Below are 27,255 nucleotides of genomic sequence, written 5' to 3' on the forward strand. Positions count from 1 at the left end.
ATGAGTTTTGTGAGACAAGTGGAAAGCCAGAAAGGTGAGCAAGTCCTCAGCATAAGCCAAAAATGATGGGGGAGAGGGACAAAGAGCTGGGAAACAGCGTGAGCACCCCAAGAAACCTTGGGTAGCTTCTTAATATCAGAATGGCCCCTGGGAGGAAAGGCTGAAGTTATGAAAGATGAGCCTTCTTCGAGGAATTCATCAGAATGCTCCTTACTTACACTTTTGGAAATAGGCATTTGCCAGTCAGGATATTACAAAGAGTGTGGGGACCAAACAGATCCACTTTTCAATTTTATCTTTATGTCTTCTTAGCTAAGTGACTTTTGATTAAGTCCATTTCCACCTCTGCAATACAGAAACAGTGGGACTACTTCCCAAGGCTGTTGAGTCACTTGGCATATAAACTCTTAAAAATCCTTATTTCTTTTCCATCCAGTGCCATGATGATTAGGTGATATTATTGATCAGTTAAAGAAATAAAGGGGAAAGGGGGGAAGGCAAGTTACATTAAGAGAAAATAAAGAATTATTTTATGGTTGTCAAAAGCCTTTCAGTTCCCTGAGAAACCTTGATTTCCCTGGACCCTTGCCCTGGGAAAAAATTAGAGATTTCAAAATGCTCACACACATTCCCACATTACCTATGGGAGCTGCCAGTCACCAGGTTTGTTTGGGTAACCTCAGAAGGAGGCCGTGCAGACCAGCCTCCTCCCAGCTTCCTGCAGACATATAATCTGGGGTTATTTATGCCAGCGTGCTTTCCCTGATCAAAAACTCCCTGACCTGGCTTGTATTTTCTTGACGCTTTCAATTAAGGAAATAACAAAACCAACCCTGTCCTATATCCATGGTTAGGGCTGGCAAAAATGGACTCAGCTAATTATAAATTTGGTCCTGGCTGTTTTTTTAAGATGCCCTACAGGCCTGGGTGTGAGGTAGTTATAAAATGAATGAGTACAATTATTTCACAAACCAGACTAACAGTTGAGTTCACCTGTCTCACTTTTACCCCATCGCGTCAAGCATTTGCATTGTGGAGAAATATTTTTCACATGGAAGACATTTTTCTAAGCATTGTCAGAATGATCCCTTGCTATATTCTGAAGCATTATCTCCTCACTGAAGTACTTGTCTATGAAAATATGACTAGGACATTGTAGAATGTTCCTCACATCAGGCCCTTTGCAAAGTGACATCTTCTCAGAAAATATCCACTTAGCCCTACTGCACCCTACTGAACTGCTTAAAGGATATACATTTCGAAAAGTAGCTGCATCAAATGTTTTGTAAACAAATGAATTGGTAGGACAACAGAATATAGGAAAACCACATCCCGGTGTTCACTGAGTTGTAGACTAGCTCTTTTCCCTTCCTTATTTTATTTAAGCTTCTTGGCTGCATAGCATACAGGATCTTAGTTCCCCAACCAGGGAATGAACCCAAGCCGCCTGCAGTGGAGACATGGAGTCTTAACCACCAGACCACTAGGGAAATCCCACTCCTTCCCCTTCCAACTCAGCACATTCATTCTGAGGGGTCTCATCTCTTCCTGGGGCATCAGCCACCTCTCAAGTTCAGATTTCCCTCCTGAGTTTCAAATCTGCATGCCCACTTTCCACTGGATGGATGGCTCTATTTCCACGGTTCACAAAAGAAAGTCAAACCACCAAATTCAGTCCACTCTCTGAGCTCATCAAGTCTTATGGATTTATCTCCCTCTCTGTCCTCACCACCACTCTGCACTTGTTCAAAGTGCAAGTGTTAGTCACTTGGTCATGTCCGACTCTTTGCAACCCTATGGACTGTAGCCTGCCAGGCTCCCCTGTCCATGGAATTCTCCAGGCAAGAATACTGAAGTGGGTAGCCATTCCCTTCTCCAGGGGATCTTCCAGACCTAGGGATCAAAGCTGGATATCCCACATTGCAGGCAAATTCTTTACCATTTGAACCACCAGGGAAGCCCTTACTCAAGGCTACCATCATCTCAGGACTGGATGACACACACACACGCCCCATGTATGTTTTTCACACTATAGTCAGACAGATGATTTCTAAAACACTTTCAATGCCTTCACATTGCCCTCAGTCTAATCTTGAAATTCCTTAAATGGCATGCAAGAGTAAGACCTGGCTCCTGGTTGGCATCTCAGGATCCCATCTCACAACCCCTTTCCTATCCCTGCCTGCGATATCAGTCACCTTAGCCTGCCATCCCACTTCCAGCCTTGAAGATGGGTAAGAGTTCAGGCTCCAGACAGAGGCAGCCTGGGATCAGGGACCACCTTGGCCTCTTGGTGCCTGTGCAATGGTTGGCAAGTCACTGAACTTCTCTATAAAGGGGGGGATGACAGTATGTCCATCTCCTATGGTTGTGAGGATTAAATGTGCTAGTCACTCACACAGCCCTAGCATACAGTAAGTACTCAATAAATGCTGACTGCTTTTTTAAGCCTGAAATGCAGGAGACGCTGGTTCAATTCCTGGGTCGGGAAGATCCCCTGGAGAAGGGATAGGCTACCCACTCCAGTATTCTTGGGCTTCTCTTGTGGCTCAGATGGTAAAGAATCCACCTGCGATGTGGGAGACCTGGGTTTGATCCCTAGGTTGGGAAAATCCTCTGAGAAAGGGAAAGGCTACCCACTCCAGTATTCTGGCCTGGAGAATTCCATGTACTATAGAGTCCATGGGGTTGCAAAGAGTCAGACACAACTGAGCAACTTTTACTTTTCAGTTTCACTAAAAGTTATCTACACTACTGCACTTGGAGTCCCTGCTAGCACACTGGGTTTTTACTAGGAGCCTTCTTTGAGAGGATATATTACAAAACAGCTTTTCTTCTGGGCTGTAGATAGTGCTTGGCATCCCCCCTCATGCCAGAATAACACCTGCTCATCTTCTAGAATTCTACAGACTCATGCCCACCTTCCCTCACCCACTAAAACAGACAGAGGGCTTCTCCCCTTGCTCCTACAGCACCCTGTGTCCTCGCTGGAACATGTATCCTACTGCAGCTCAGCTACTGGCTACTTCCCTGTATCTCTTTCCCTACCCACCCCTCACTTTGAGAGGTTCTGAGAGCCTAGGACTGCCTCAGTCTTGTTCATAGCTACATCACTCATGTCTTTACAAATCATCATTAAATATCTGCCAAATTAATGAGCCTTAAAATGCAAAATTCTGTCTGTCACTCCATCATTTCTATATCACTTGTGTGTAGTCTACAGTCTGCTATTTTGGGGGCATTCACTTTATTTCCCCCACAACCTGCTTCCTTTCTCCCACACCACACACACGTGTACACACACACACACTCAGAAAAAAAGATGTTTTTCAAATTCGGCCAAGAGTACCATCAAGGAGCAATACATCTGCTCTCTAGGACTGGGTGGAAACAGCCTGAGGGCGTCACCATTCCCTTCCTCCTGCTCCATCTGAATTACAATATGGAGCTGCCATAGTGTTCTGCCTGAGAGGGCTAATGGGGTAAAGGAGGAGACGACTCCTGAGAGTCCATCGCACTGCAAGGAGATCAAACCAGTCAATCCAAAAGGAAATCAACCCTGAATACTCATTGGAAGGACTGATGCTGAAGCTCCATTCCTTTGACCACCTGATGCGAAGACTCAACTCATTGGAAAACACCCTGATTCTGGGAAAAGATTGAAGGCAAAAAGACGACGGTGACAGAGGATGTGATGGTTAGATAGCATCACTGACTCAATGGACATGAATTTGAGAAAACTCTAGGAGATAGTGAAGGACAGGGAAGCCTGGCCTGCTGCAGTCCACGGGGTCACAAAGAGTCAGACATGACTTAACAACTGACCAACAACAATCATGCCTTTCCATGTCTACAGAGATAAGAGAATAGATTGAACTACTGGTAAGACTTCAGAGAAGAAAAATCTACAGCATTCATTTGGGTATGACATGTTAGGTCTCTGATAATCTACTCAAGCCTACTTTTCCGGGACATAAAAGAAGTCCATCAGGAACTGAGTAATCATAGCAGCTGATGCTGCCACCAAGATGGAATAATATACCTCTGAAACCTCTAATGCTAGTTGGACCATCTAATCCATGTTTTCCTCCACCAAATATATTTAAGCACCTACTAGTTTCAAGGCAGAGTCATTGTCCTCAATTGTTCACAATAAGGTAAGGAAGGCAGTTGTTTTTCGGTTGCTAAGTCATGCCTGACTCTGTGATCTCATGGATTATAGCCTGCCAGGTTCCTCTGTCCCAGGGATTTCCCAGACAAGAATACTGGAATGGGTTACCATTTCCTTCTCCAGGGGATATTCTCAACCAGGGATCGAACCAGCATTTCCTACATTGATAGATGGATTCTTTACTAATGAGTCACCAGGGAAGGACTATTACCCCATGTGGGTTCACTTCAGTTCTACATATGAAATAGGTATATTCAGTCAGTCCTCCGTATCCACAGATGCAGAACCTGCAGAAATGGAAGGCTGACTGTACTGTACCATATAAAGGTGCGGTATATAAAAGGACTGGGCATCTGAGAATTTTGACATTCACAGGGGTCCTGAAACCAAGCCCCCAGGGATATCAAGGGACAACTGTAGTCAGCATAACTAGGGGGATGAGAAACACAGCACAGAACGTGCAATCTTCCGGAGTATCTCATCTAAAAGAAATGATGTTTAACTGTTGACTCACAGGATGAGTAAGAGCTCACCAGGTAAGGAAGCAGAAGGAATTGTAGGCAGAGGGAACCACGTGGCTAAAGAGTCACGGGGACAAAAAAATGGCACAGTGCAGTCAGAGGAATCAGCTCATTCAACATGGCACGGAATGGGAGATGTAGAGAGAAAACAGACAAGGCTGGGGTGAGGAAGCACCTGCTGAGAAAGAGAAGTGTGCTCTGAACGTTGCAGCATCTGATGAAGAAGGATGTTTAAGCGAAGAGATCTGGCAGCTGTGTGAAAGGCAGACTGGGATGGGGCGGGGATGGGGGAGGAGGGGGCAGAGAGATCTCGAAAAATTGAGGCCTGCTGCACTTACACAGTTCTCAGGATGTTTAAGATTATTCACTCTCATAGTAAATGTCACCAGAAGGATCTTCCCTGTTTTCCAAGGAACCTGAACTCAACAATGAACCAATCATTTCCTGACAAAGCTAGAGAAATCAGAACCATCCAAGCTGGCAAGTGTTAAAACACTGGAGAGCAAATGCGGCAACAGCTCTTTCCTATTTGACCATAATCAACATAAATGTGGAGTGAAAACAAACCTGACAGCCAGGGGAGCGAAACGCACAGTGGGCTTCTCTGCTTTCTCCCCAGGACGCCATCAGTGCACAGAGTGTTTAGAAGAACGGTTATGAAAATCTACCTGCCCTCCCCCCTCCCCCCCAAATGCAATTAGAGAAGAGGGCTTCATTCACCCTGAATCTAAAAATAGATGATGGCAGAGTTCACAGACTGACAGCTGCATTCTCATACAGTAACTAGGAGAGGAAAGGGATGGCTAATTTAACTTAACAACTCCCAAAACAAACAGTGAAGAAGTAGTCCAGGATAAAGAGAAAACACAAAGGTCACTTCTTCAAAGGGCTAGAAGAGGAATGGGGTCACTCTGCAGCAGTTTATTAGTCCTCCTAAAACCCTGCTTAAAACCGGGGAAGCAGTGTGCCCGGTTCTGCCCAGCATCCTTCAGACAGGAGCTCTGATGGATGAAGATGAAGCTCAAGCAAGATCAGGCAGGAGGACCAGGACTTGCCCTCTTCTTCCTACATCACTTGGATACCTAAAAGCTAAGAAAGTCACATTTTCTAGCTAAGAGCTCTTCCGCACCATCCCCTCCTCCCACTCGACCTTCCTCTAAATCACTCTGCCTAGCCTGGAGCAGGAAAAAAAAAATTATCCAGGAAATAAACATGGATCATTAAGGGAAAGAAACCAGGTATCTCAGAGGAGTGAACCATTTTGGTTTTCCTCTCCTCGGTCCCAAAATGTTTCAGTTTTTTTCTTCCACAGTCTGCCCGGCCCAGGGAGAGGATTACGGTTGGGCTTCAAAAGAAACAAGGACATGCTTGTGAATGGGGAGTGGACCCTCTCCGAGGCTCTTCCACAGATCTGTGCTGGCTCCCGGGGCGGCTGCCAGCCAGCTAAACATCAGATCTCTGCACCCCGCATTCCCACACCGCACTACCTTCATCGCCCTGGTGACTAAGCTGTTTCAGCAGCTGTGTTATTGCTGGAGTCAGGCCTGTGTTATTCGCACAGAATACTTGTTTCATATGGCTTAGGTGGGGATAGGGGGCTTCCCTGGTGGCTCAGATAGTAAAGAATCTGCCTGCAATGCAGGAGACCTGGGTTTGATCCCTGGGTTGGGAAGATCTCCTGGAGGAGGGTATGGCAACCCACTCCAGTATTCTTACCTGGAGAATCCCCATGGACAGAAGAGCCTGGTGGGCTACAGTCCATGGGGTCACAAAGAGTCGGACTGAGCGACTAAGCACACAGGTAGGGATTGGGGTTCTCATTTGCAGATGAGGTCCTCCCCTTGATCATCAGTGAGGACATTCCCTGAGCTCCAGGAAGCAAGGGGACAATATGTGGGAGCTGCTCAGGCTTCCAGGAGATAGACAGACTCAACACCACAGAGAGGGTGGAGAAGGCATCTATGTCTGTGGGAGTGAAGGATAACCAAAAACCAGAGCTCTGGGTCAGGGCCCAAAGACCTTCACCACTCCGCCCTCAGCAAGAGCCGCTGATGCTCAGAGCAGGTTCCTTCTGCTCTTCCTCCCCGGTCACCTCTCTCAGTCTCTCCTTCGAAAGACTCTTTCCTTTCTGGTAATGTTGGCACTCCCCCTGCCCCACCCCATCTCGGTCAATCTTTCCATGTATCTATCTCCCTCAAACTTGCCTCTGAATAACACTGAGCCTGGGCAGTGTCCTCCTGAGTGCTTGTCCCTCAGCCCCTGGCCCTTCCCTCTCTCACTGTGTGGCTCACCATCACTTACACTCATCTCGCTCCTGCAGCAAGTTAGGCCCATTGACTTGTTCATCCCCTCCAACCGCCAACATCTCTATCTAGCCTCTTGCCCAGCATGGCGGGTGCAGCAGGCATTCCTTACCAACTGCTGAACAAGCCAACCCAACTCCCTCCCATTGAGGACTGATGGAACATAGGCCAAGGCACGGCACTTGTTACCTTTCTTACCTGTGGGCAGGACCATTTTCCACTTCTGGTCCATTCCAGGCTGCATCCTCCCAAGAGCCCCGCTAGCCTGCTGTTCCTCCTCACCAACAGCAATCAAGTTACATTTTCTGATGGTGAAGAGATTACAGAAATGTGTTTTCTTATAAAGGAGGTCTTGTATTTTTAAAAGACATAAAACAAAGATTCTCTAAAGCTCTCATTTTTGAGTGCCTATTATGTGTAGACATTTTTAGCTGCACCTAGATGCCAGCCAGATATAGAAGATTATCTGTAATCTCAAAATGAGGAAACCGAGGCATGTGGTCTCAGTGTCAGCGTGGGAGGAGACAAACTGAACAGGGTTTGCTGACTTCATCACTCCAGGCCTCTCCCATTACGTCATGAGTTAGGAGATGAGACCTGTTTCTTGCTCTGGGAAAGTCACTAATTAGCTGTACAATTGGAATAAGTCACTTTACACGTTATATTCTTTCATTAAATAACTGAAGTTGAACATATGAGGACTAAGGTCCTTCTACTAACATCTCTTGAACACAGAAAATGAAAACACCACCAGATGCTTAACTGCCTTCTACCTTTGCAGCGCTGTGTTAAAGACAAAGAACAGTAAAACAATTCCTGCCTTCAGGGCACTTGCAATGGAGCTGGCATGACCAGGGATAGAAACTTGATGTTGATTAACATAAAGAGTTAAACAGAAACAAATGTAAAAATACCAGCGTACATGGCAGTCCTGGAGAAAAAACAATGTCATAACTATAAAATGACAAGAGGACATTCAACAATGGTTTCTTTCCCCCCCATAAAAATACCTTTGTGCTGTTGCCAGGACAGGCCAGCTACCTAAAGGGATCCCGTCTGTTTCACCAGAAAGCTTTGTTTCCGACAAGTTTCGTAAAGGAAAAAGTAGGCTAGCAAAAGCTTTTTATTTCCAAATCACCTTTTCCTCATTCTCATGAATGAGGAGGGGATAAGAATGACAGCAGGCAGCCAGGGAGAAAAATAATATGGCTGGTGGGTCCTGACCTCTTGGATTCCTGCCGACAGACAAGCCCGAGAGGCAACATTTAATTGTGAAAAAACCAGCCTTGCTCGCCTCTTATCTTTTTCCTCTGTGACTTAAAACCCACAATTACTGGCAACCCCTAGATTCCGAGTTACTCAGCTGGTGGTGGCAGCGATGGCTGTGTCTGTGGCTGAAAAGCAAAAGGGGAGTTAGATTTTACCTGCCTCGGAAGCCAGCCGTGTGCGAACACAGCCCTAACCCAGCTTTATGACTTCTCCCATTAAAAAGTTCACAGATGCCCTCCTGTTGGGAAGACCACCATGTGAGAAGTCCAGATGAGGGGAAAAAAAAAATCAATTTCCAGCTGCTGTATAATTCAAAGGACAAGCTAAAAGTCTCAAATCCTGAATTCCACATTTCATTTCAGTACTAAATATGTGATTTTTCAATTCTTTTTCTTAAGGATCAAACTCCAAATTTCTTAGCCCAGTCATCAAGGCTACTCACCAATCAGCCTCTCCTTCTTTTAGGAGCTTATCTTTTTTCTCCAATATGAAATTCCTTTAACAAGGGAATTTACAATCTTCTGCATACAACACATCATTTCACAGTATTTCATGGTGGAATTCTTAGTCCTGCTTTCCTCAGCTGCAACCCAGATGACTTTGGAGAAGTCACGTAACTTCTATAATCTCCATTTGCAGACTTCTCAGAGGTTTTCTCCCACATACCTCTGCTCCCTTCTTGAATTATTACTCTATTCCCAAATATTTTAATTTACATATTCATGTTTACAGTCAAATATGATTAAATCATCCCTTGTGCACATAATCTCCTAAGGGTCCTGAGAATTTCACACATCTTCTATTTTAGGGTGTTCGCCAACTGCTTCACTGGTAACCAACATGCAACCGGGCACTCAGGGGGTCTACCTATACCATGAAGGTAGAACTCTTTCCTTGAGATTCATGAACCCCTGAATCCCACAGATGACCTTCAGGTCTTCAGTTGAAATATGAATACAAACTATCCTTATGGGGTTTGCGTACATTTCTCTCTCAAGGTCAAGGTTCTTAATCCAAAGTTAAGAACTACTGTCCTTAAGTAGTGAAAGGCCTGTGGCGGGCATCTGTTCGGGTCCTTGTTTTACACTCTGGGTCCTGCTGCCGCCCTTTCGGGGCTACTATGTTCTCTTCAGAACTTACATTTCTTCTCTCTGCTCAAGTCCAGTAACTCACCTTTATTGAACATTTATTCTGTATATGTACTATGTAAAAGCCTCATATGTATCACTGTTTCATCCTTAAAACAATCCTAATAAGTGTGGTACTACTATCATCTCTATATTTTAGATAAAGAAAATGAAGTATAAGGAAGTTTAGAAACTTACTTGCCAAAGGTGTCACATAAATCGGTTAAATGACAGGTCCAATTTTTGGCCCAACACTCTGGCTTCAGAAGAAAATAAGGCTGCCCTTGGATTGTCTCCTTGCCAACAGATAGTAGAGTCACAGATTCCACCATCTCTCATTAAGACTCCACCCTTCAAGGCTCAATTAAAAAACTGTATTCACAGTGACTTAATCATTTCCCCCTCCTGTGTTCGTGGAATATTCTGGGCACTTAGCACTGAACACACTAGCGTGATTTTTTTGTTTCTTTCTCTCCTAACTAGACAGTGAGCTCCTAACTAATTCTTTTGAGCACCTCTCAAGTATTTACTGTTCTTGGGGCTGTGCTAAGTATGGGGCCATGAAGATGAACAAGATACAGTCCCTGACCTCAAAATCCAGTCTTTCAGGATAGAGAGACGGAAACAAAGAAGGACCATGAGGTATTTTGAAATTGTATTATGAAAGATAAGGATTTATCTTTACACCTTAATTTCTGAGTAAAAAATGCCAGCACACAGTAGAAGCCCAATAAACGACCACTAAACGAATGCAGCACTTTGGAAAGGGGGCCTCAGAAGCTGGGCTGTTAAATTTAAAAGATCTGCCATCCCTTTATGAAAACTCTTTGAGGTTATTTATATACTGACTCACCTAAAAACTGCTTCCTGAGTTGGTGTCTATGATACATTTTTTAATGTCAGACTAAAAATATACTTCCAGTACACCAACCCTGTCTGCCTACCCAAGGACTAGAAATGAACACAAAGTAACACGTAACAAAATGAAAGGCAAGAACACGCACTCCACACTAAGTTTACCCACTACCACAAGGGCATCCATCCCCACTCAACGGCATCTTCTAAAATGGTTCACTCTTGAGGGTCTTTGAAGTAACTGATTCACAAAGCTGAAGGGATACTCATGAGATTTTTATAGTCTAAGAAACTTAAGTGACTCATGGACTCTCAGCAAAAGAGACAGAGAGTGGACGGGACCTTAAGGGTCATCTCGTATGATTTCCCACTAGATCAGGAAGCCTCTCCAGGGCACTATCGATGGATTCATGCCATAGACTCAGTGGGATCAAGGCACTCGATTCCCAAGATCACTTACGCTTATAACCCCTCTACTTCTCAGCTAGGAGACTTTGGACAAATCATTTCACTTCTCTCATCCTCAGTTTCCTCTCATTCTATAAGGGAGAACTGTTGAGATGATCAGATGAAATAAAAATAAAGCTGCCATACTCAGAGATAATTTGTTTGCAAGTAACAGGATTTTACACACACTAGCTTAAGTAGAAATCAGCTGGAAGGATACAAAGGTATCTTGAGAAGCTCAAGCGCTGACAAGCTTGAGGAACCAGAAGCAGGAAGAGAGAACTGTCAGGGAGAGATTCATCATTTGTAATCGATTGTAATTATACCCCATGGTCCTTCATCTCCACTTTTCTCTTTGTATCCGGTTTTCCCACTCTGCCAACCAACTTTCTCTGCTTCTCCAGGCATGAGACGAATGATGGCTGCCCAGGCAGCCCTCAGGACTTTTCAGTTTAAATGCCAATGAAGGTGAGCCTAGAAATAGTAAACCCCAATTTCTTATAAGACAGAATCTGATTGTTCCCCCTTGGGGCAAGGTCCCATCATAATCCAATCAGCTATGGCTGAGGGACTGATTATGTGGCCAGGTACCCATTCAGGAGGCATGATGGAAGTCCACACTCTGAGGGAGGAGAAATAGACAAGTTCTGTAAGAAGATGATACAAGGTCAAAGCAAATGGCTGGCAACAGAGACAACCACCAGCATCTCTAGTACAAAAGTACTTTGTAAAGAAATCAACACTAAATGCAACTTATCACTGTGGTCATCATTATGATTGCCCCCTCAACCAGCTCCTGCTTGATTGCTACCAATGACAGGCTGCTCACTAACTGGAGAGACAGCCTTTTCATTGCTGAACAATTATATCTATTAAAACTTTTCTACGTGGCAGCAATTTTTTTAAAAGACACTAAATTCTTCTATCTTCCCCTAGCCCTTATATTTAAAGAACATATAATCTTGTCTGTTAGGTCAGGCCTCTGGGCTTTCCCTTGTGGTCATAATATGAATAACCAGTAAGGCAGCAAAGATAGATTCAATGGACAATTACCTTAGGGAACAACCTCAACCAGAACAATTAAAAAACCAGAACACCTCCTCTTCCTTCAAAGAATTATTACTACCTCTCCTACTAATACCATGAACACTAATTTACTAAAGCAAAAGAAGAATCGGAACCATTTTCAGCATCAGTATGTAGATAGTATGAAGCTGTTGAGGAAAGTGTTTTTTTCCATTGTAGAGTCCCTGGCACTTTAAGTAAAATTCTGCTTTGTATAGCAAAGGATTTTCTTTCTCCATCTAACTGTCTTTTGCTTTCAGAAGTATCATTCAGAAAATAATTTTACTTCTTATTTTCTTAGGTCACCCAAAATAAAGGTATGATTTTCCATAAAATAACCTCACGTTAGCTTTGTGATGACTGACTGGCATTTAAATACTGACAATACCCAAAATTAGAAGAGGAGGTAAAAAAGCACAAAATGTCTTATATATAGTGGGGCGCCATCAAGGAATCTGCTGCTGTGGTGGCTTTGCTGCTCACATTTTTCATTGATGTCACCAAGCTTTTATTTTAGTAACCAGGATATACTTGTTATGGATGCAAAGAGAATCTCCTCATTTATATCCTAAACTCAGAGCAGGAAATGAGACACGTGGGTGATCTGCAGCTGTGGCACTATAAACAGGACCAGCCTACCTCCTAGTCTAGATTCTAGACTGCACTACATTTCCTGAACTTGAACTTGGGAGGTTGAAAAAAAGAAAATACACCATTTTAGTTTTAGAATGACCAGCGCATTCTGTCCAAGAATCTTAGAGACCTCTGTTTGATAGAAGCCTCATTGACCTGTATATTTAGTCTACACAGTTGATAAACAACCAGGAGATCCTGCTGTCTCCAGCCAGCTGTGCTGCAGTGGGCAAATATTGGAAGGTTCCCTCATCTCGTAAATTAGTCTTTTAACATTTGGGGACCCATTTGGGGACAAAAGCCTCAAAACCTCTTATTCCCAAAATGCACATAAGTAAATAGGACTAAAATTTCACACAGTATCAGGGGCTCATATGGTCTTTGAAGTCTACCCATAATGTCCTGTTTAAATTATTAGACCAACAGCACTCTAACCTTTCTTCCAGTGCTCAAAAGTTTGTAACCACACAGTGGATGTTTAGTAACAATTACTACAAATTATGCAGTACCATGGATGAGTGTTTTGCTAAAACTACAGACCAACACAATCTACATTCTAATGCTAAATTGACCAATAAGTCAATGGATGACTAGAAGAAAGTGGGAGGGATCTCATATAACAAACTATATGCGTGCTCAGTCATGTCAGATTCTTTGCAACCCCATGGACCATAGACCGCCAGGCTCCTCTGTTCATGAGATTATCCAGGCAAAAATACTGGAGTGGGTTGCCATTTCCTCTTTCAGTGGGTCTTCCCAACCCAGGGATTGAACCCGCATCTCCTATGTCTCCAGCATTAGCAGACGGATTCTTTACCACTGAGCCACCTGGGAAGCCATAGCAAACTATAAACATTAAAAAAATAAACAAAGTCTTGGGAAGGTTTTGAAAGAGTCCAACTCTGTTTCTTGATTGGATTTTTTCACTTGGAAATACATAACACAAAACCATTGAGCCAGAAAGTATAGAGATCCAGACAGCTTTACAGGGATGCTGTCCAAGTCATGGGCTTACACATATCACACCCAAATAAAACAAAACCAAAGGTTCTCACCCTCCTGCCAATATAAACATGTTCACAATGGTTAATTTCAACATTGTTCCTGAAGATTCCCTCAAAGGGAAAGATAATCCACGATGAGAGTAAACAAACATGATCTCTTTAATATTCACTATCCTGGGTTATAATCAACAAAATATGGTCCTCTCCTGTGATTTTAGTTTCTTTCTATTTTAAGTCAGTAGGTAAGATGGAGTTATAGTTGTAAATTCTAGGTTCTAGCCTTGGTTTGAAGAGGAAACACAACTCTATAAGAAAGAGGACTGGCCATGTAAATTCATCTTGAATACTGACAACCTCTCTGCCTTTACTCACCACCTCAAATCCCACTCCATGTAAGGCTGCTTCATCTTTCTGGTATGTTTTGAGCTTTCTCAGCTTATCTTCTTTTGAGGGGGTGGGGAGAGAGAAGAGGAAAAATTTGAAGTTTTTATTTCTTCCCCCATTGATGCTGGGGTAGGTAAAAAAATTTACAAAGGAACTTGAAAACTCTTGGTGTCACTAGCCTGTAATAATCCACTCAGAAATGTTTCTTTATGAGACTGTAACATAGTCATAAACCAAAGAAGTCTCTTTTAGGGAAGGTGGGGGAATGGGAGTGGGAGGGTAGAATTAGACTTCTTCTCAGTGACTTGCTTCAACATAGTTTGTTAAAGAGGATTAGCTGATGAAGCATGGAATTCCTGTTGTGTGAATACCATATTACCAACGGTCTGCTCCATCACAGCAGTTACAGTTTTATGGTATAGAGAATCCTCTGCTCCATGAAGCTCTCTTTGTGGACTCTTCCCAAGAGGTATCCGAAAATACAGAATTAAGAACCACAGCCCTTGCTGATGGTCAACAATAAGATTACAAAGGATTCTGTCTTTTCCCTTCTATAAATCCACTCCAATCATTTTAGATAAAGTGACAGCTCATTTTTTACAGTCAGTAGATTGTCCCTTTATCCTAATTATCTTCATCTGGTGTCTACCTAACATTCTATAACAGCTACACAAATGGAAGAGTACAATCATTTCATAAAAAGTTAGGCAATTTTCTCCCAGGACACTAAGACATCTAACTTGAAAAATGACTGGGTAATAATGTTGTTCTATATTTCTACTAGAAATATTTCAAAGAAATATTTTCAGTTTGAGAAAAGAAAAATCACTTGTTAGAGAAATAATTTGATCATTTCATGAGTCATTTGCAAAAGTGAAACAAGTTAAGACTTAGTGCTCAGTTGTAGAGTCCAGCATAGGGCTCAAGGCAAAACAAAATGACTTCATTACCTAAGAACAGAATAAACACCCTGGCTTTCCCCATCCCACACCATTTATCAGTACTTCTTCAGCCTGAGTTTTTTAGACATCTGAAAATCCTAGATTTACTGCTAAAGACAGATCAATCCATCCTGATACTTTCTGCCAATGAATTTCAGTGCTTCTATTTCAACAGAAAATCTGAAAGCTGGGTAGACATATGTTGAAAAAAAAACAAAAACACCTTTTTCTTTGGTCTCAGCACCCAAGTTTCTCAAAAGAAGCCCCATAGAGAGTCTGAGGTTATGCTAAGTATGTGACTTGCAGTTGTAAGTCACTACAACTTTGTAGTTGTAAGTTGTAAATTTATGTTGTAAGTTGATACTACGTTACAAGTGAGTACCATTTTGGCCATCCCAAACCTGTATTTTAAAAATATCTATGTAAATTGAGTGATTGATAAAACACTATAAAAAGAAGGGTATACATCCACTCTAGATTATATTTTCAAATAAAATAATTTGTTGTTACAGAACAATCTAAGCCCATCACATAGATAAACATTCGTTTTTCCCAACGATTAACCATCCAGACACCAGGTGTTTAGACTGACTTTTTTTCTGACATTTTTTAGTCTACTCACACTCCCTCCATTTTCTAACTCTCCAGAGCAAAAACTAAAGTCCTCTGTCCTTTTCAGCTCTAAAGAAGCACCATGTTTGTGCCCTGACAAACACATTAATCCCATGACTCTGAAATGTTTAGGTAAAAGTCAACCACTGACCCAAACACAGATTTCGACAGACAGGTCTGCTCAGAATTCGTATAGTCATCCCTCATTATCCACGGGAGATTGGTTCCAGGACCACCCCCTACCCCCAAATACCCACCCAGTGGATACCAAAAGTTATGGATGCTCAAGTCACCTATACAGAACAGTTCAGTAGGCCCTTAGTATCCACAGAAGAGACACAGAGAGCCACCTTGAGCTGGCATTTACTGAACAGTCCAATTTCCCAAGTGGCATTAGTAGAAAAGAATCTGCCTGCTAATGCAGGAGACACAGGAGACGTGGGTTCGATCCCTGGATCAGGAAGATCACCTGGAGAAGAAAATGGCAACCCATTCCAGTATTCTCTCCTGGGAAGTTCCATGGACAGTGGAGTCTGGCAGGCTACAGTCAATGGGATCGCAAATAGTCAGACATCACTAAGCAACTATATAACAACAACCAGTTTCCAAGTATCTAGAAGTCTCTAGATTCTCTTTGACTGGCTTTCCCTTCCCAGTTCTTGCAGACTATTGTTTTAAAAATGAAAGTTGCTCAGTCATGTCTTTGCGACCCAATGGACTATACAGTCCATGGAATTCTCCAGGCCAGAATACTGGAGTGGGCAGCCTTTCCCTTTTCTAGGGGTTCTTTCCAACCCAGGTCTCCTGCATTGCAGGCGGATTCTTTACCATCTGAGCCACAAGCGAAGCCCAAGAATGCTAGAGTGGGTAGCCTATCCCTTCTCTAGCAGATCTTCCTGACCCAGGAATCAAACCAGGGTCTTCTGCATTGCAGGAGGTTTCTTTACCAACTGAGCTATCAGGGAAGCCCTTTTAAAACTATCACCATTTACAAGTTGAACTGTTTACTACTTTTCATACTTCGCAATGAATGACAACAGTAGATTATTTAAATGTTTATTTTTTAAAAATCAAAGTAGGGGGACTTCCTTGGGGACCCAGTGGTTAAGACCATGTGCTTCCAAATGCAGGGATGCAGGTTCAGAGAATTAAGATCCCAAATGCAGTGCTGTATGGCACAGCAAATGAATATTTTTTAAAAAAATAAAAGTAGGAATTCTGTTTAAAATTGCTCTTTCAAGTACAGATTACTTATTTTGCATAATAAACATAGAATATCTTTCTCAAATAAAATATACACATTCTCTAAACACTTTTATTACTATAAATTACTCTATAATATCATTATTTCCCCCTCCAAAGACATAGGGATCCCCTAATAGCTCAGTTGGTAAAGAATCTGCCTGCAACGCAGGAGACCCTGGTTCAATTCCTGGGTCATGAAGATCCCCTGGAGAAGGGATAGGCTACCCACTCCAGTATTCTCAGGCTTCCCTTGTGGCTCAGCTGGTAAAGAATCCGCCCGCGATGTGGAAGACCTGGGTTCGATACCTGGGTTCGATCCCTGGGTTGGGAAGATCCCCTGGAAAAGGGAAAGGCTACCCACTCCAGTATTCTCACCTGGAGAATTCCATGGACTGTAAAATCCATGGGGTCACAAAGAGTCGGACGCAACTGAACAACTTGCACATTCACCTTCACTTTCAAGACATGAGTCTGATGAAATCTTGAAATTGATGAAACAATGACCAGTTTTTAAAGTGAATGTCAATGCTTATTCAGTTTCTGAGGGATAGTCAAGATCGCAAATCCTAGCCAAAACCTGTATCATCTTAAACTGAAAGTTTAAAAGGAATAAACAATCTAGCTCCAAATGACTGTCATGTAAAATATATAGTCCTTTGATTATTTTGTGTGGTCAAAGACCCTTAAAGGATACATGAAAACTCCACATGTGTGTATAAAATCCTAACTTTAATTTCATAGTCCAAGTGTGAAATCTCTTATTGTTTGAAATCTGAAACTCATTTCATAGACGGCATAGGAAAGCTTAAAGAAAAAATAGGATTGGTCCTGACTCTTACTTCCATTTGAGGTAATATTGCTAGCACTAAATCTTTAATAAACAGGAAGTCATCCACATATAATAGGATCTTATGAACCATATTCCAATCTTTTTTCTTCTGCCCCACATACTGCTATCAGAAAGGCATTCAAACAATGATATAATGTAAAAAGTAGACAGGAGGTTGCACACACTCTTTAATATATGGATCAGGGGGAAACCTAGACCTACTATGTCCCATAAATATTATTACATGTATATGTCTATATAACTCAGCAAAGGCATACCACCTCTCTTTAACTGATGCCCTCTTTAGTGTCCACTGAATCCCAGGGAAGGGGGAGCCTGGTGGGCTTCCGTCTATGGGGTCACACAGAGTCGGACACGACTGAAGTGACTTAGCAGCAGCAGCAGCAAACAGTAAAGAAAATGCACTTAAGGAAAGAATATTCTCATGAACCCAACATATAACATTTTCAAATTAAAGTCAACAGGCCCCACCAGAGCTACTGCTCAAAATAAGCATTTTTTGATCAATTTGGTTTTCTTGATAGTTCCAGTTTATTTATTGAAGCAACTGTTAGTCGTCCATCTTATTAGAATTTTAGTGTCCCTATTAAGTACAGATCTTCATGTTACAAGAGATTAAAGAATGTTGTTTAAGAATCTTTAGTCCACTTTTTTCCTAGATGAAGATTAAAATGTATTTTGGAACCTGAAGATGTACTTGGGGAAAAAAAAACACAATGCATTCACATTTCATTTACATACAGCAGTGTTTTAGTTAAAATATCATCAACATAGATATTTTTTATGTTTATATTTAATATATGATGGGAAGCAATTCCTCTGTGAAGTTATTCAGATATGTAATAGGTTCTGACCACCAATTAGGATAGAGGGTGGAATTTCCCACACATCCAATAATTCTGACACCACTATCTACCCAGAGATAACATCAGATTCCACAGGTAAAGGGCTCAGCCTCACAAAACTGTCCCTCTCTTCAGATGCCAGTCACAAGCTTGGTTGAGGCTTCAACCTTCTGATAGGACTGCAGACCAGACTAACAACTTGACTGCAACCTCAGAAGAGTCAGCAAGAGACTCCCAAGTTAATCTGTGCCCAGATTCCTGACTCAGAGAAACAGGGAGATGATACATGTTTATTGATTTATGCTGCTAAATTTTAGGATAACTTGTTCAGTTCAGTTGCTCAGTCGTGTCCGACTCTTTGCAACCCCATGAATCACAGCACGCCAGGCCTCCCTGTCCATCACCAACTCCTGGAGTTCACTAAAACTCATGTCCATCGAGTCGGTGATGCCATCCAGCCATCTCATTCTCTGTCGTCCCCGTCTCCTCCCACCCCCAATCCCTCCTAGCAAGTGGGCCTTAGAGAGCATCACTACGAACAAAGCTAGTGGAGGTGATGGAATTCCAATTGAGCTATTTCAAATCCTGAAAGATGATGCTGTGAAAGTGCTGCACTCAATATGCCAGCAGATTTGGAAAACTCAAATTTGGCCACAGGACTGGAAAAGGTCAGTCTTCATTCCAATCCCAAAGAAAGGCAATGCCAAAGAATGCTCAAACTACCGCACAATTGCACTCATCTCACACGCTAGTAAAGTCATGCTTAAAATTCTCCAAGCCAGACTTCAGAAATATGTGAACCGTGAACTTCCAGATGTTCAAGCAGGTTTTAGAAAAGGCAGAGGCACCAGAGATCAAATAGCCAACATCCACTGGATCATGGAGAAAGCAAGAGAGTTCCAGAAAAACATCTATTTCTGCTTCATTGACTATGCCAAAGCCTTTGACTGTGTGGATCACAATAAACTGTGGAACATTCTGAAAGAGATGGGAATACCAGACCATCTGACCTGCCTCTTGAGAAACCTGTAAGCAGGTCAGGAAGCAACAGTTAGAACTGGACATGGAACAACAGACTGGTTCCAAATAGGAAAAGGAGTACGTCAAGGCTGAATATTGTCACCTTGCTTATTTAACTTATATGCAGAGTACATCATGAGGAACGCTGGGCTGGAAGAAGCACAAGCTGGAATCAAGATTGCCGGGAGAAATATCAATAACCTCAGATATGCAGATGAAACCACCCTTATGGCAGAAAGTGAAGAGGAACTAAAAAGCCTCTTGATGAAAGTGAAAGAGGAGAGTGAAAAAGTTGGCTTGAAGCTCAACATTCAGAAAACAAAGATCATGGCATCTGGTCCCATCACTTCATGGGAAATAGATGGGGAAACAGTGGAAACAGTGTCAGACTTAATTTTTTTGGGCTCCAAAATCACTGCGGATGCTGATTGCAGCCATGAAATTAAAAGACGCTTACTCCTTGGAAGGAAAGTTATGACCAACCTAGATAGCATATTAAAAAGCAGAGACATTACTTTGCCAACAAAGGTCTGTCTAGTCAAGGCTATGGTTTTTCCCGTGGTCATGTATGGATGTGAGAGTTGGACTGTGAAGAAAGCTGATTGCCGAAGAATTGATGCTTTTTAACTGTGGTGCTAGAGAAGACTCTTGAGAGTCCCTTGGACTGCAAGGAGATCCAACCAGTCCATTCTAAAGGAGATCAATCCTGGGTGTTCATTGGAAGGACTGATGCTGAAGCTGAAACTCCAATACTTTGGATAACTTGTTACCCAGCACTAATACAGCCAATACAGAGCAATCATTTAATTTCTATTACAGAGTAAATCATTTCCTTTACCCTTGGAGTTAGGAGTCTGTCTGGGAACACTATATGGAAATACACAACAGGCAACCAGCCCAGATAACAGAGTACTGTGTCCTTGACCTTCACATCAGAACATAAATCAATTAATCTACCCATGTCAGCTTCCCATGGCTCCTCTAATTTCCCATGGCTCCTCTAATGATGCTAATTCTCCTTTTCTTGAATACATTCGGGGAACTAGGAATACAAAAACCCAAACCTCAAGGTATACACTTTAGTTTTAGTCTCCATTTTTAACCTCATAGCAAATTTCCCTTCCTGAAGCTCAAACATTATACTGTATACTCCTCTCATTATAGCACTTAGCTTTCTTAATCTTATGTTTAAGTGTCTCTTTCTCAATCATTTCTTCCCTAGTGCTTTCTTCAATCTTGTATCTTCTGTATCTAGAACTTAACACATGGTTGAGACTTAGTAAGTTTGAATGAATAAATGCGTTACACAAGCGATGAATGAGCAAGCAAGTCAATAGGCAAGAGAGTAGGGACATAGGAAGTACCACTTGAATGTGTCAGGTTGTTATTAATATGAAGGTCCAGGTGCACATCAACCACCCCTTCTAGCCAAAATGCTCTTTCAGGGACTTCTCTGGTGGTTCAGTGGCTAGGACTCTGCACTCCCAACGCAGAGGGCCCAGGTTTGATCCCTGATCAGGGAACTAAATCCCGTATGCCGCAAATAAAGGTCCTGCATGTGCAACAAAGATCGAAGACCCGACATCCCACAACTAAGAGGCAGCATAGCCAAAAAAAAAAAATCCAAAATAAATTAATTAATTAAAAGAAAATGATCTTCCACTTGCATCCACCCTCATCTCCAGTTCCTTGTCAGAATTTTCACTCTTTAATACTCACCTCAAGGATCTGTCTGCTCACGTCTCTACACACACACACACAAATGCACGCATGTGTGTATGCCAAGGCAGGCTTCCCTTTCTCTGCTCTAAAGCCTTCTCTTCATACTCCCACAGCTCCTGGGTATACCTTGGACACTGTACTGAAATGACTGATTATTTGCCTGGCATCTCCACTGTAAGCCCCTCGAAGGACAGTTTCTTCATATGTATCTACATGTCCAGCCATCAGTTCAGTGTGTGGTAGCAGTGGGTACTCAAAAACAGTCTGAATTAATGAGTAAGAGATTGGATGAATTAGGGGCAGAATTACATTTTGAAAAATGATCTCAGCATAATCTGTTCCAGATAAAATGTCAATCAGGCATATATACTGTTCTAACTCCTAAGTGGAGTAAAATTAATATAATTATGTATCACAATAATTTCTGATACAAGAAAATTAGAATTTTAAAAAGTGTTCTAATCCGTGAACAGATTCCCTATACTATCCCCAGATGTCACAAGTGAATCTGCCTCTCAAAAATCACCAATCTCCCCCTCACAAAAGGCTGATATACCTCATGCCCTCAGAGTCTTGAATCACAACTGAGCAAACTAGAAAAATAACCTGATTTTATGGGAAAATGGGAGCTCCTGGGTTGGTGTTTCCATTTTGACAGGTATATTTTTCTTAGTCAGTGGTTTACGTCAAAGCCTCACCAGAAAAGACATTTGGAAATATGGGACCTTTCAGAAATTTTCAAATGACTCTACTAGGGTGAGCTCCCTTGTGGCACTAAGGCAGTGGGAACTTGGCTAGAGCAGGGCTCCTAAGCCAGGCTGCCTAGCTTTGAATCCCACCTCTTCCACTCTCTGGCCTTCTGACTTTGGGCAACCTCACTGATGCCTGAGTTTTCTCTCTGGAAAGTGAAATAAGACCCACCTTTAGGAACTGGTGGGAAGATAAAATGGGTTAATTCAGGTAGAGTACTCAGAAACGCATCTAGTAAGTAGAAAGCAGTCAATAATTGTCACCAGTAACACTATTATTTCACTCCTATTATAACTGGCTCTGAAAAGCCTGAAGAGAGAAATTCCCCAAGACAGAAGAGGGGTAGGGAGAGTACACTTACTGATTTGGTTGTTCAGCTTGAATGCAATGTCCAGCTGCAGGATAAATAGCATGAACTGGAACCAAGGACTCATCTCCATGGAAGGCAGGGGGATGTGGACAGAAAACACAATGTCATTGGCTTCAATTTCCCTTGGAATCGCTTCCTCGATGTCTCGGATCTTGTCACATTGGTTGGGTCCCCAAGGCATTAACCATTTTGCCTTGTGATGGTTTTTACGGACATCCACGCATTTCACTGACATGTAGGATACTGCTGTTGTGGGTCCTGGAGCTGAAAAGAGAATGTTTTTCTGTTTTAGAAGAATCATCCATGCAAGTGCCTAATTCTGGCTAACATTCTTTCCACTACTGTCCTCTCTGCATTTTTCACACTGCCTTTCATAACTTAGGCTCATTAATACCATGTGTTAGTCGCTCAGTTGTATCCAGCACTTTGCGACTCCCACGGACTATAGTCCGTCAGGCTCCTCTCTCCATGAAATTCTGCAGGCAAGATTTCCTTTCTCCAGGGGATCTTCCCGATTCAGGAATAGAGTCTGGCCTCTGGGTTGCAGGCATATTCTTTACTGTCTGAGTCACCAGGGAAGCCTATTAATACCAAGTGAGAAAAAGTTGCTCAGTCGTGTCTGACTCTTTGTGACCCCATGGACTATACACTCCATGGAACTCTCTAGGCCAGAATACTGGAGTGGGTAGCCTTTCCTTTCTCCAGGGGATCTTCCCAACCCAGGGATCGAACGCAGGTCTCCCGCGTTGCAGGTGGATTCTTTACCAGCTGAGCCACCAGGGAAGCCCTAAAATACTGGAGTGGGTAGCCTATCCCTTCTCCAGCAGATTTTCCCCACCTAGGAATCAAATCAGGGTCTCCTGCAGTGCAGGCGGATTCTTAACCAACTGAGATACCTGGAAGCCCTACTAATACCAAGAGATCTCCCAAATCCAGGTGAAGATCCTTCAGTGATCTCTAGAGGTGTGATAAAGTATACCTGAGAACCTTCTCATTATATTCTTTCAATAAATAACTGGTGATTGAAAACATGTGTAGCCAATTTTGTTCGGTTACCTCCTCACGCCAAACCAATGTCACAAGAATCAACTATGCTTCAACCTGCTTGAAGGCTTGGCAGGCAACGGGGCTTCACAGAACAGTATCTGAAGTCAGGAAACCTGGTGTCTGAGGCATGGTCGAATGACTTATTCTTAGGTAATTTGGAATAAATTGGTTAAACAAAGTATATCACTTTAGGATCCTTATCTGAGAAATAAGATGGCTGGTTTCTGAGGCTTTTCTACACTCTGAAATTCTACAACACTGCTTTTGATTGAGAGAAAGAATTATTTTGACTTTGGGATCCCATTGAAGGTACCTATCAGAGAGTGGGAACCCAAACACTGACTTGACACTTGAAGGATATACTAAAATATGATCCCTACATTTTGAGAGGGATCATTTAATTTGATAGAACATTAACAACACAATTTTATAATTATAAAATGGCCATATCACTATAAAAGAAAATTTGCAAAATACAGAAATGTTGAAGCTCAAAACAACATTTACCTAAAATCCCACTTGAGAGAAGGAACCACTGCTGTAAAAATATCAAAATATTATGTTTTTTCTATCAGTGTATACTTAGATAAAAATTCATAGAGGAATTAATTTGTATAATTTTAAAATACATACTAATATTAACATATGTTTTTATAAAATAGGGTCATACCATACATAGTTTTGTAGCATTTTCTTTTCTATTCACTTAGCACAGCAAAGTAGCACAGTGATAAATAACACAACCTGTGGAGCCAACCTGCCTGGCTCTGTCATTTCTGGTTGTGTTACCATTAATTCAAGCTAGCAAAGTTAGGGGTGAATTTCTAAACCTGTGTGTGTATTACTTTTACTATCTCTTAAATGGCAATCATAGTAGTAACTAACTCTGAGTCACTATATACATTAAACAAGTTAACATATGAAAAGCATTCAGAACAGTGCTTGAAAGTACATGAAAAAATAAAAAAATTTAGCTGTTATATGTAAGTATTTTCTATATAATTAAAAATTTTCACCTAGTGGTTGCAAAATAATCATGTGATATACCAATTTAACTTACTTACACCCGAGCCCCTTGGTCCAAAAAGTTTGTCTATAAATAAGAATAATTCTTTGCCTAATATGCTTTTGAACTGTGGTGCTGGAAAAGACTCTTGAGAGTCCCTTGGACAGAAAGGAGGTCCAACCAGTCCATTCTAAAGGAGATCAATCCTGGGTGTTCATTGGAAGGACTGATGCTGAAGCTGAAACTCCAATACTTTGGCCACCTCATGCGACGAGTTGACTCACTGGAAAAGAGTCTGATGCTAGGAGGGATTGGGGGTGGGAGGAGACGGGGACGACAGAGAATGAGATGGCTGGATGGCATCACCAACTCTATGGACATGAGGTTGAGTGAACTCCGGGAGTTGGTGATGGACAGGGAGGCCTGACGTGCTGTGATTCATGGGGTCGCAAAGAGTCAGACACGACTGAGCGACTGAACTGAACTGAATATGTTTTGTTAGTAACTTACCTCAGCTCTTCCATCTGCTGCCTTAATTTGTTTATGGCATATTTTAATACTACAGAGACGTTCCAGATTTCACATATAATCTCTCCTTTATATTTTTTCCACTCTTCTGTATATAGAGAGATTTTCTAATATCCAGATTCAGTAGTCACCTTTATTACTTTCTATTATTTTTAACAATTTCATTTTTAAAAAATGCTTAAAAACCACTTGAAATTTGGTTTGCTACAAGAGATGAGGTGAAAATCTAGTCTTATTTTTCTAAATCTTTAAATTATTTCTTACTGAACAAATGCTTCTCTTTTGTTGATTAATGACAGCATCTTTGTCTTATGTTTACCAATAGATTTTTCCTGGACAACCTACTCTGTTCCATGTACTGTACTTTTTCTCTTTTTCCATGTATTGAGCTTTAAATTCATGGCCCAACCAATATGATTTTAAATCATGTAAACGGATGGGTTATATCAATATCTGATAGAGTAAAATCCCTCCCCTACTCCATTTAATATTTGTATTTTTTTGCTGGATTTGACTGAAATTACATTAACTCTAACAATTAGTGTGAACAAAGTTAGCCTCCTTTTCCAACACTTAGTTTTTCCACCCAAGAACAGAGATTACTTCTATATTAAATGGAGTCCATTTTGATATCTCTGAAAATTTTCATTGTTTTCTTCATGTAGATCCTTCTATTACAATATATGTTTAAATCTATTTATAAAACCTTTCTCTGAAAGTAGTGAAAGGAAAACATAAATTATGGTTTATGTTCATGGTTTAAATATGTTTAATTTGGTACATATGATACTTGACCTACTGTGCTTTCAGACACTTAATGAACAGAAATCATCTCTTATTTGGCAGAGATCAAATAGCAACTAGAGGACTATATAAAATAAGAGAAAAAAATCATTTATGACTAAAGAGTGTGTATTATTTATTATTAATACTTTGCCCTACTTCTAATATTCAAATACACATTTTTCTATCCCTAAATATCCATCCTAATGGTAAATTTTGAGTAGTAAAACGTTATATTCCCAGAAAGTTGGGATAATGCCTACTAAAACTTATCAGAAAACATAGCACTGCTGAACTCTAGCTGTAAGTCCTTCAATGCAGTATTCTGAATATTGCAACACAGAGCCATCACTAATTCAAACCAGAGAAGTTTTTCTTTAAAACTCAAAATGCATCATGAAGACATTTTATACCTAATCCATCTGAAATCAGACACCTGACTTATTATTAGAAATTTGAATCGATCAAACTTTGGTCATCCAGACTCAGCTAAATAGCCCACTGACATTACAAAGACCAAGTGGCACATTTAACTAAACTCCTTTTAATGTGGTTAGAGGTATAAACAGGGAGACAAAAGTCATGAAATTCTATTTTTGGTTAACATACTCAAACTGACTATTTGCTGCAGAAAATAGTTACTACATTTTAAAACTTCTATTCTTCCAAAATGAACCTAACCTTTTTTCTTTTTTTTTAATCCTTTTGAAAAACAAGTCACTCTCTTCTTAGACCAAAATGAAAAATAACTATCTGAGTTTCTAGTTAACCTCCAAAGCCACATTCCAAACTTTAATAACAGAGAAGCTGAACACTTTACGGGCACAAAGGCTGCATTTTTAATGGACATGGTGAACGCCTGCCTTTGTAGCAGCCTGAATTATTTTCATTCTTTCATTAGTCTAGTGTTTCTCGCACAGAGAAAAATATCCCAGGAATACTAATATTTTCATAAACATCATAACTTGGAGAAACCACAAGTGCATCCCAAGCCATATGAGAATCACAAGTATTTTTCTCCACTTGAATAAATCTAGTCTAAAAAAAAACCTTCTGCATAACTTTAAAAACCTGAAGATAATTCAACATTTTCCATTTCTAGGAGTGTTCAAAAGGCAAAACACTTGTTTGAGAAAGTAAACAGATATTCTGATAGTTAAACAGAATAATGTTTCCTGAATAATACATTTACAGTTCAAGATAACTTCCTACTCCAGCTAAAAGTGAATTTCCAGGTGTTTCTTAAGTAGAAAGCATATCAATGTAAACCAAAAACAAAGCCAACAGCTACTAGCTGGCTGCCTACTGTAGCAGGTTTTTCATCAGCTATGGCCAAAATTGTGACTACGCAGGTCACAAAACAGTGTTTAAAAATCAAAAGAACTCTGATTTCTGTCTTTATATTTTTTTAGAATTGTGAAAGATTTTATCGTAAGGGAAAAGAATGAGATGGGAGAAGCTGAAATTATCTGTAACCTTTGAACAAGCCACAGTTGACTAACCAACAGTTATACATAAGGAAGGCCTCAGTTAGTCACCAGCGTGGTTTTAGGGATTAATAGTTTGTGTATTTAAGAAGGGGGCTGGATGGATTCAGGTCAACAAACTGAGTCATGTTTGCTCAGGTGAAAGCTAAAAATAACCACTCTTCAGTATTCCTAGGATAGCAATGTAATATCACCCAGCTGCCTTGGCACACATTTTAAATGTCCCCTCTACCCATCCATATAGCATTTAGTTGAAAACAAGTGGCCTAA

The 27,255-nt window shown here is 41.3% G+C and overlaps 1 protein-coding gene across 2 annotated transcripts in view; it reads right to left on the reverse strand.

Moving 5' to 3' along the window:
* The window catches only part of WLS (Wnt ligand secretion mediator), a 116,782-nt gene that overhangs the window by 53,334 nt on the left and 36,193 nt on the right, over positions 1-27,255 (reverse strand). For both annotated transcript variants that reach the window (XM_088835386.1, XM_055401788.2), the window contains exon 2: positions 22,126-22,398. In XM_088835386.1, the coding sequence (XP_088691512.1) occupies positions 22,126-22,398 (273 nt within the window). The remainder of the gene's footprint in view (positions 1-22,125; positions 22,399-27,255) is intronic.

Source organism: Moschus berezovskii, chromosome 4 (assembly GCF_049115385.1).
Source record: "Moschus berezovskii isolate FMDL1 chromosome 4, NW_MosBer_1.0, whole genome shotgun sequence".
Classification (NCBI taxonomy): domain Eukaryota; kingdom Metazoa; phylum Chordata; class Mammalia; order Artiodactyla; family Moschidae; genus Moschus; species Moschus berezovskii.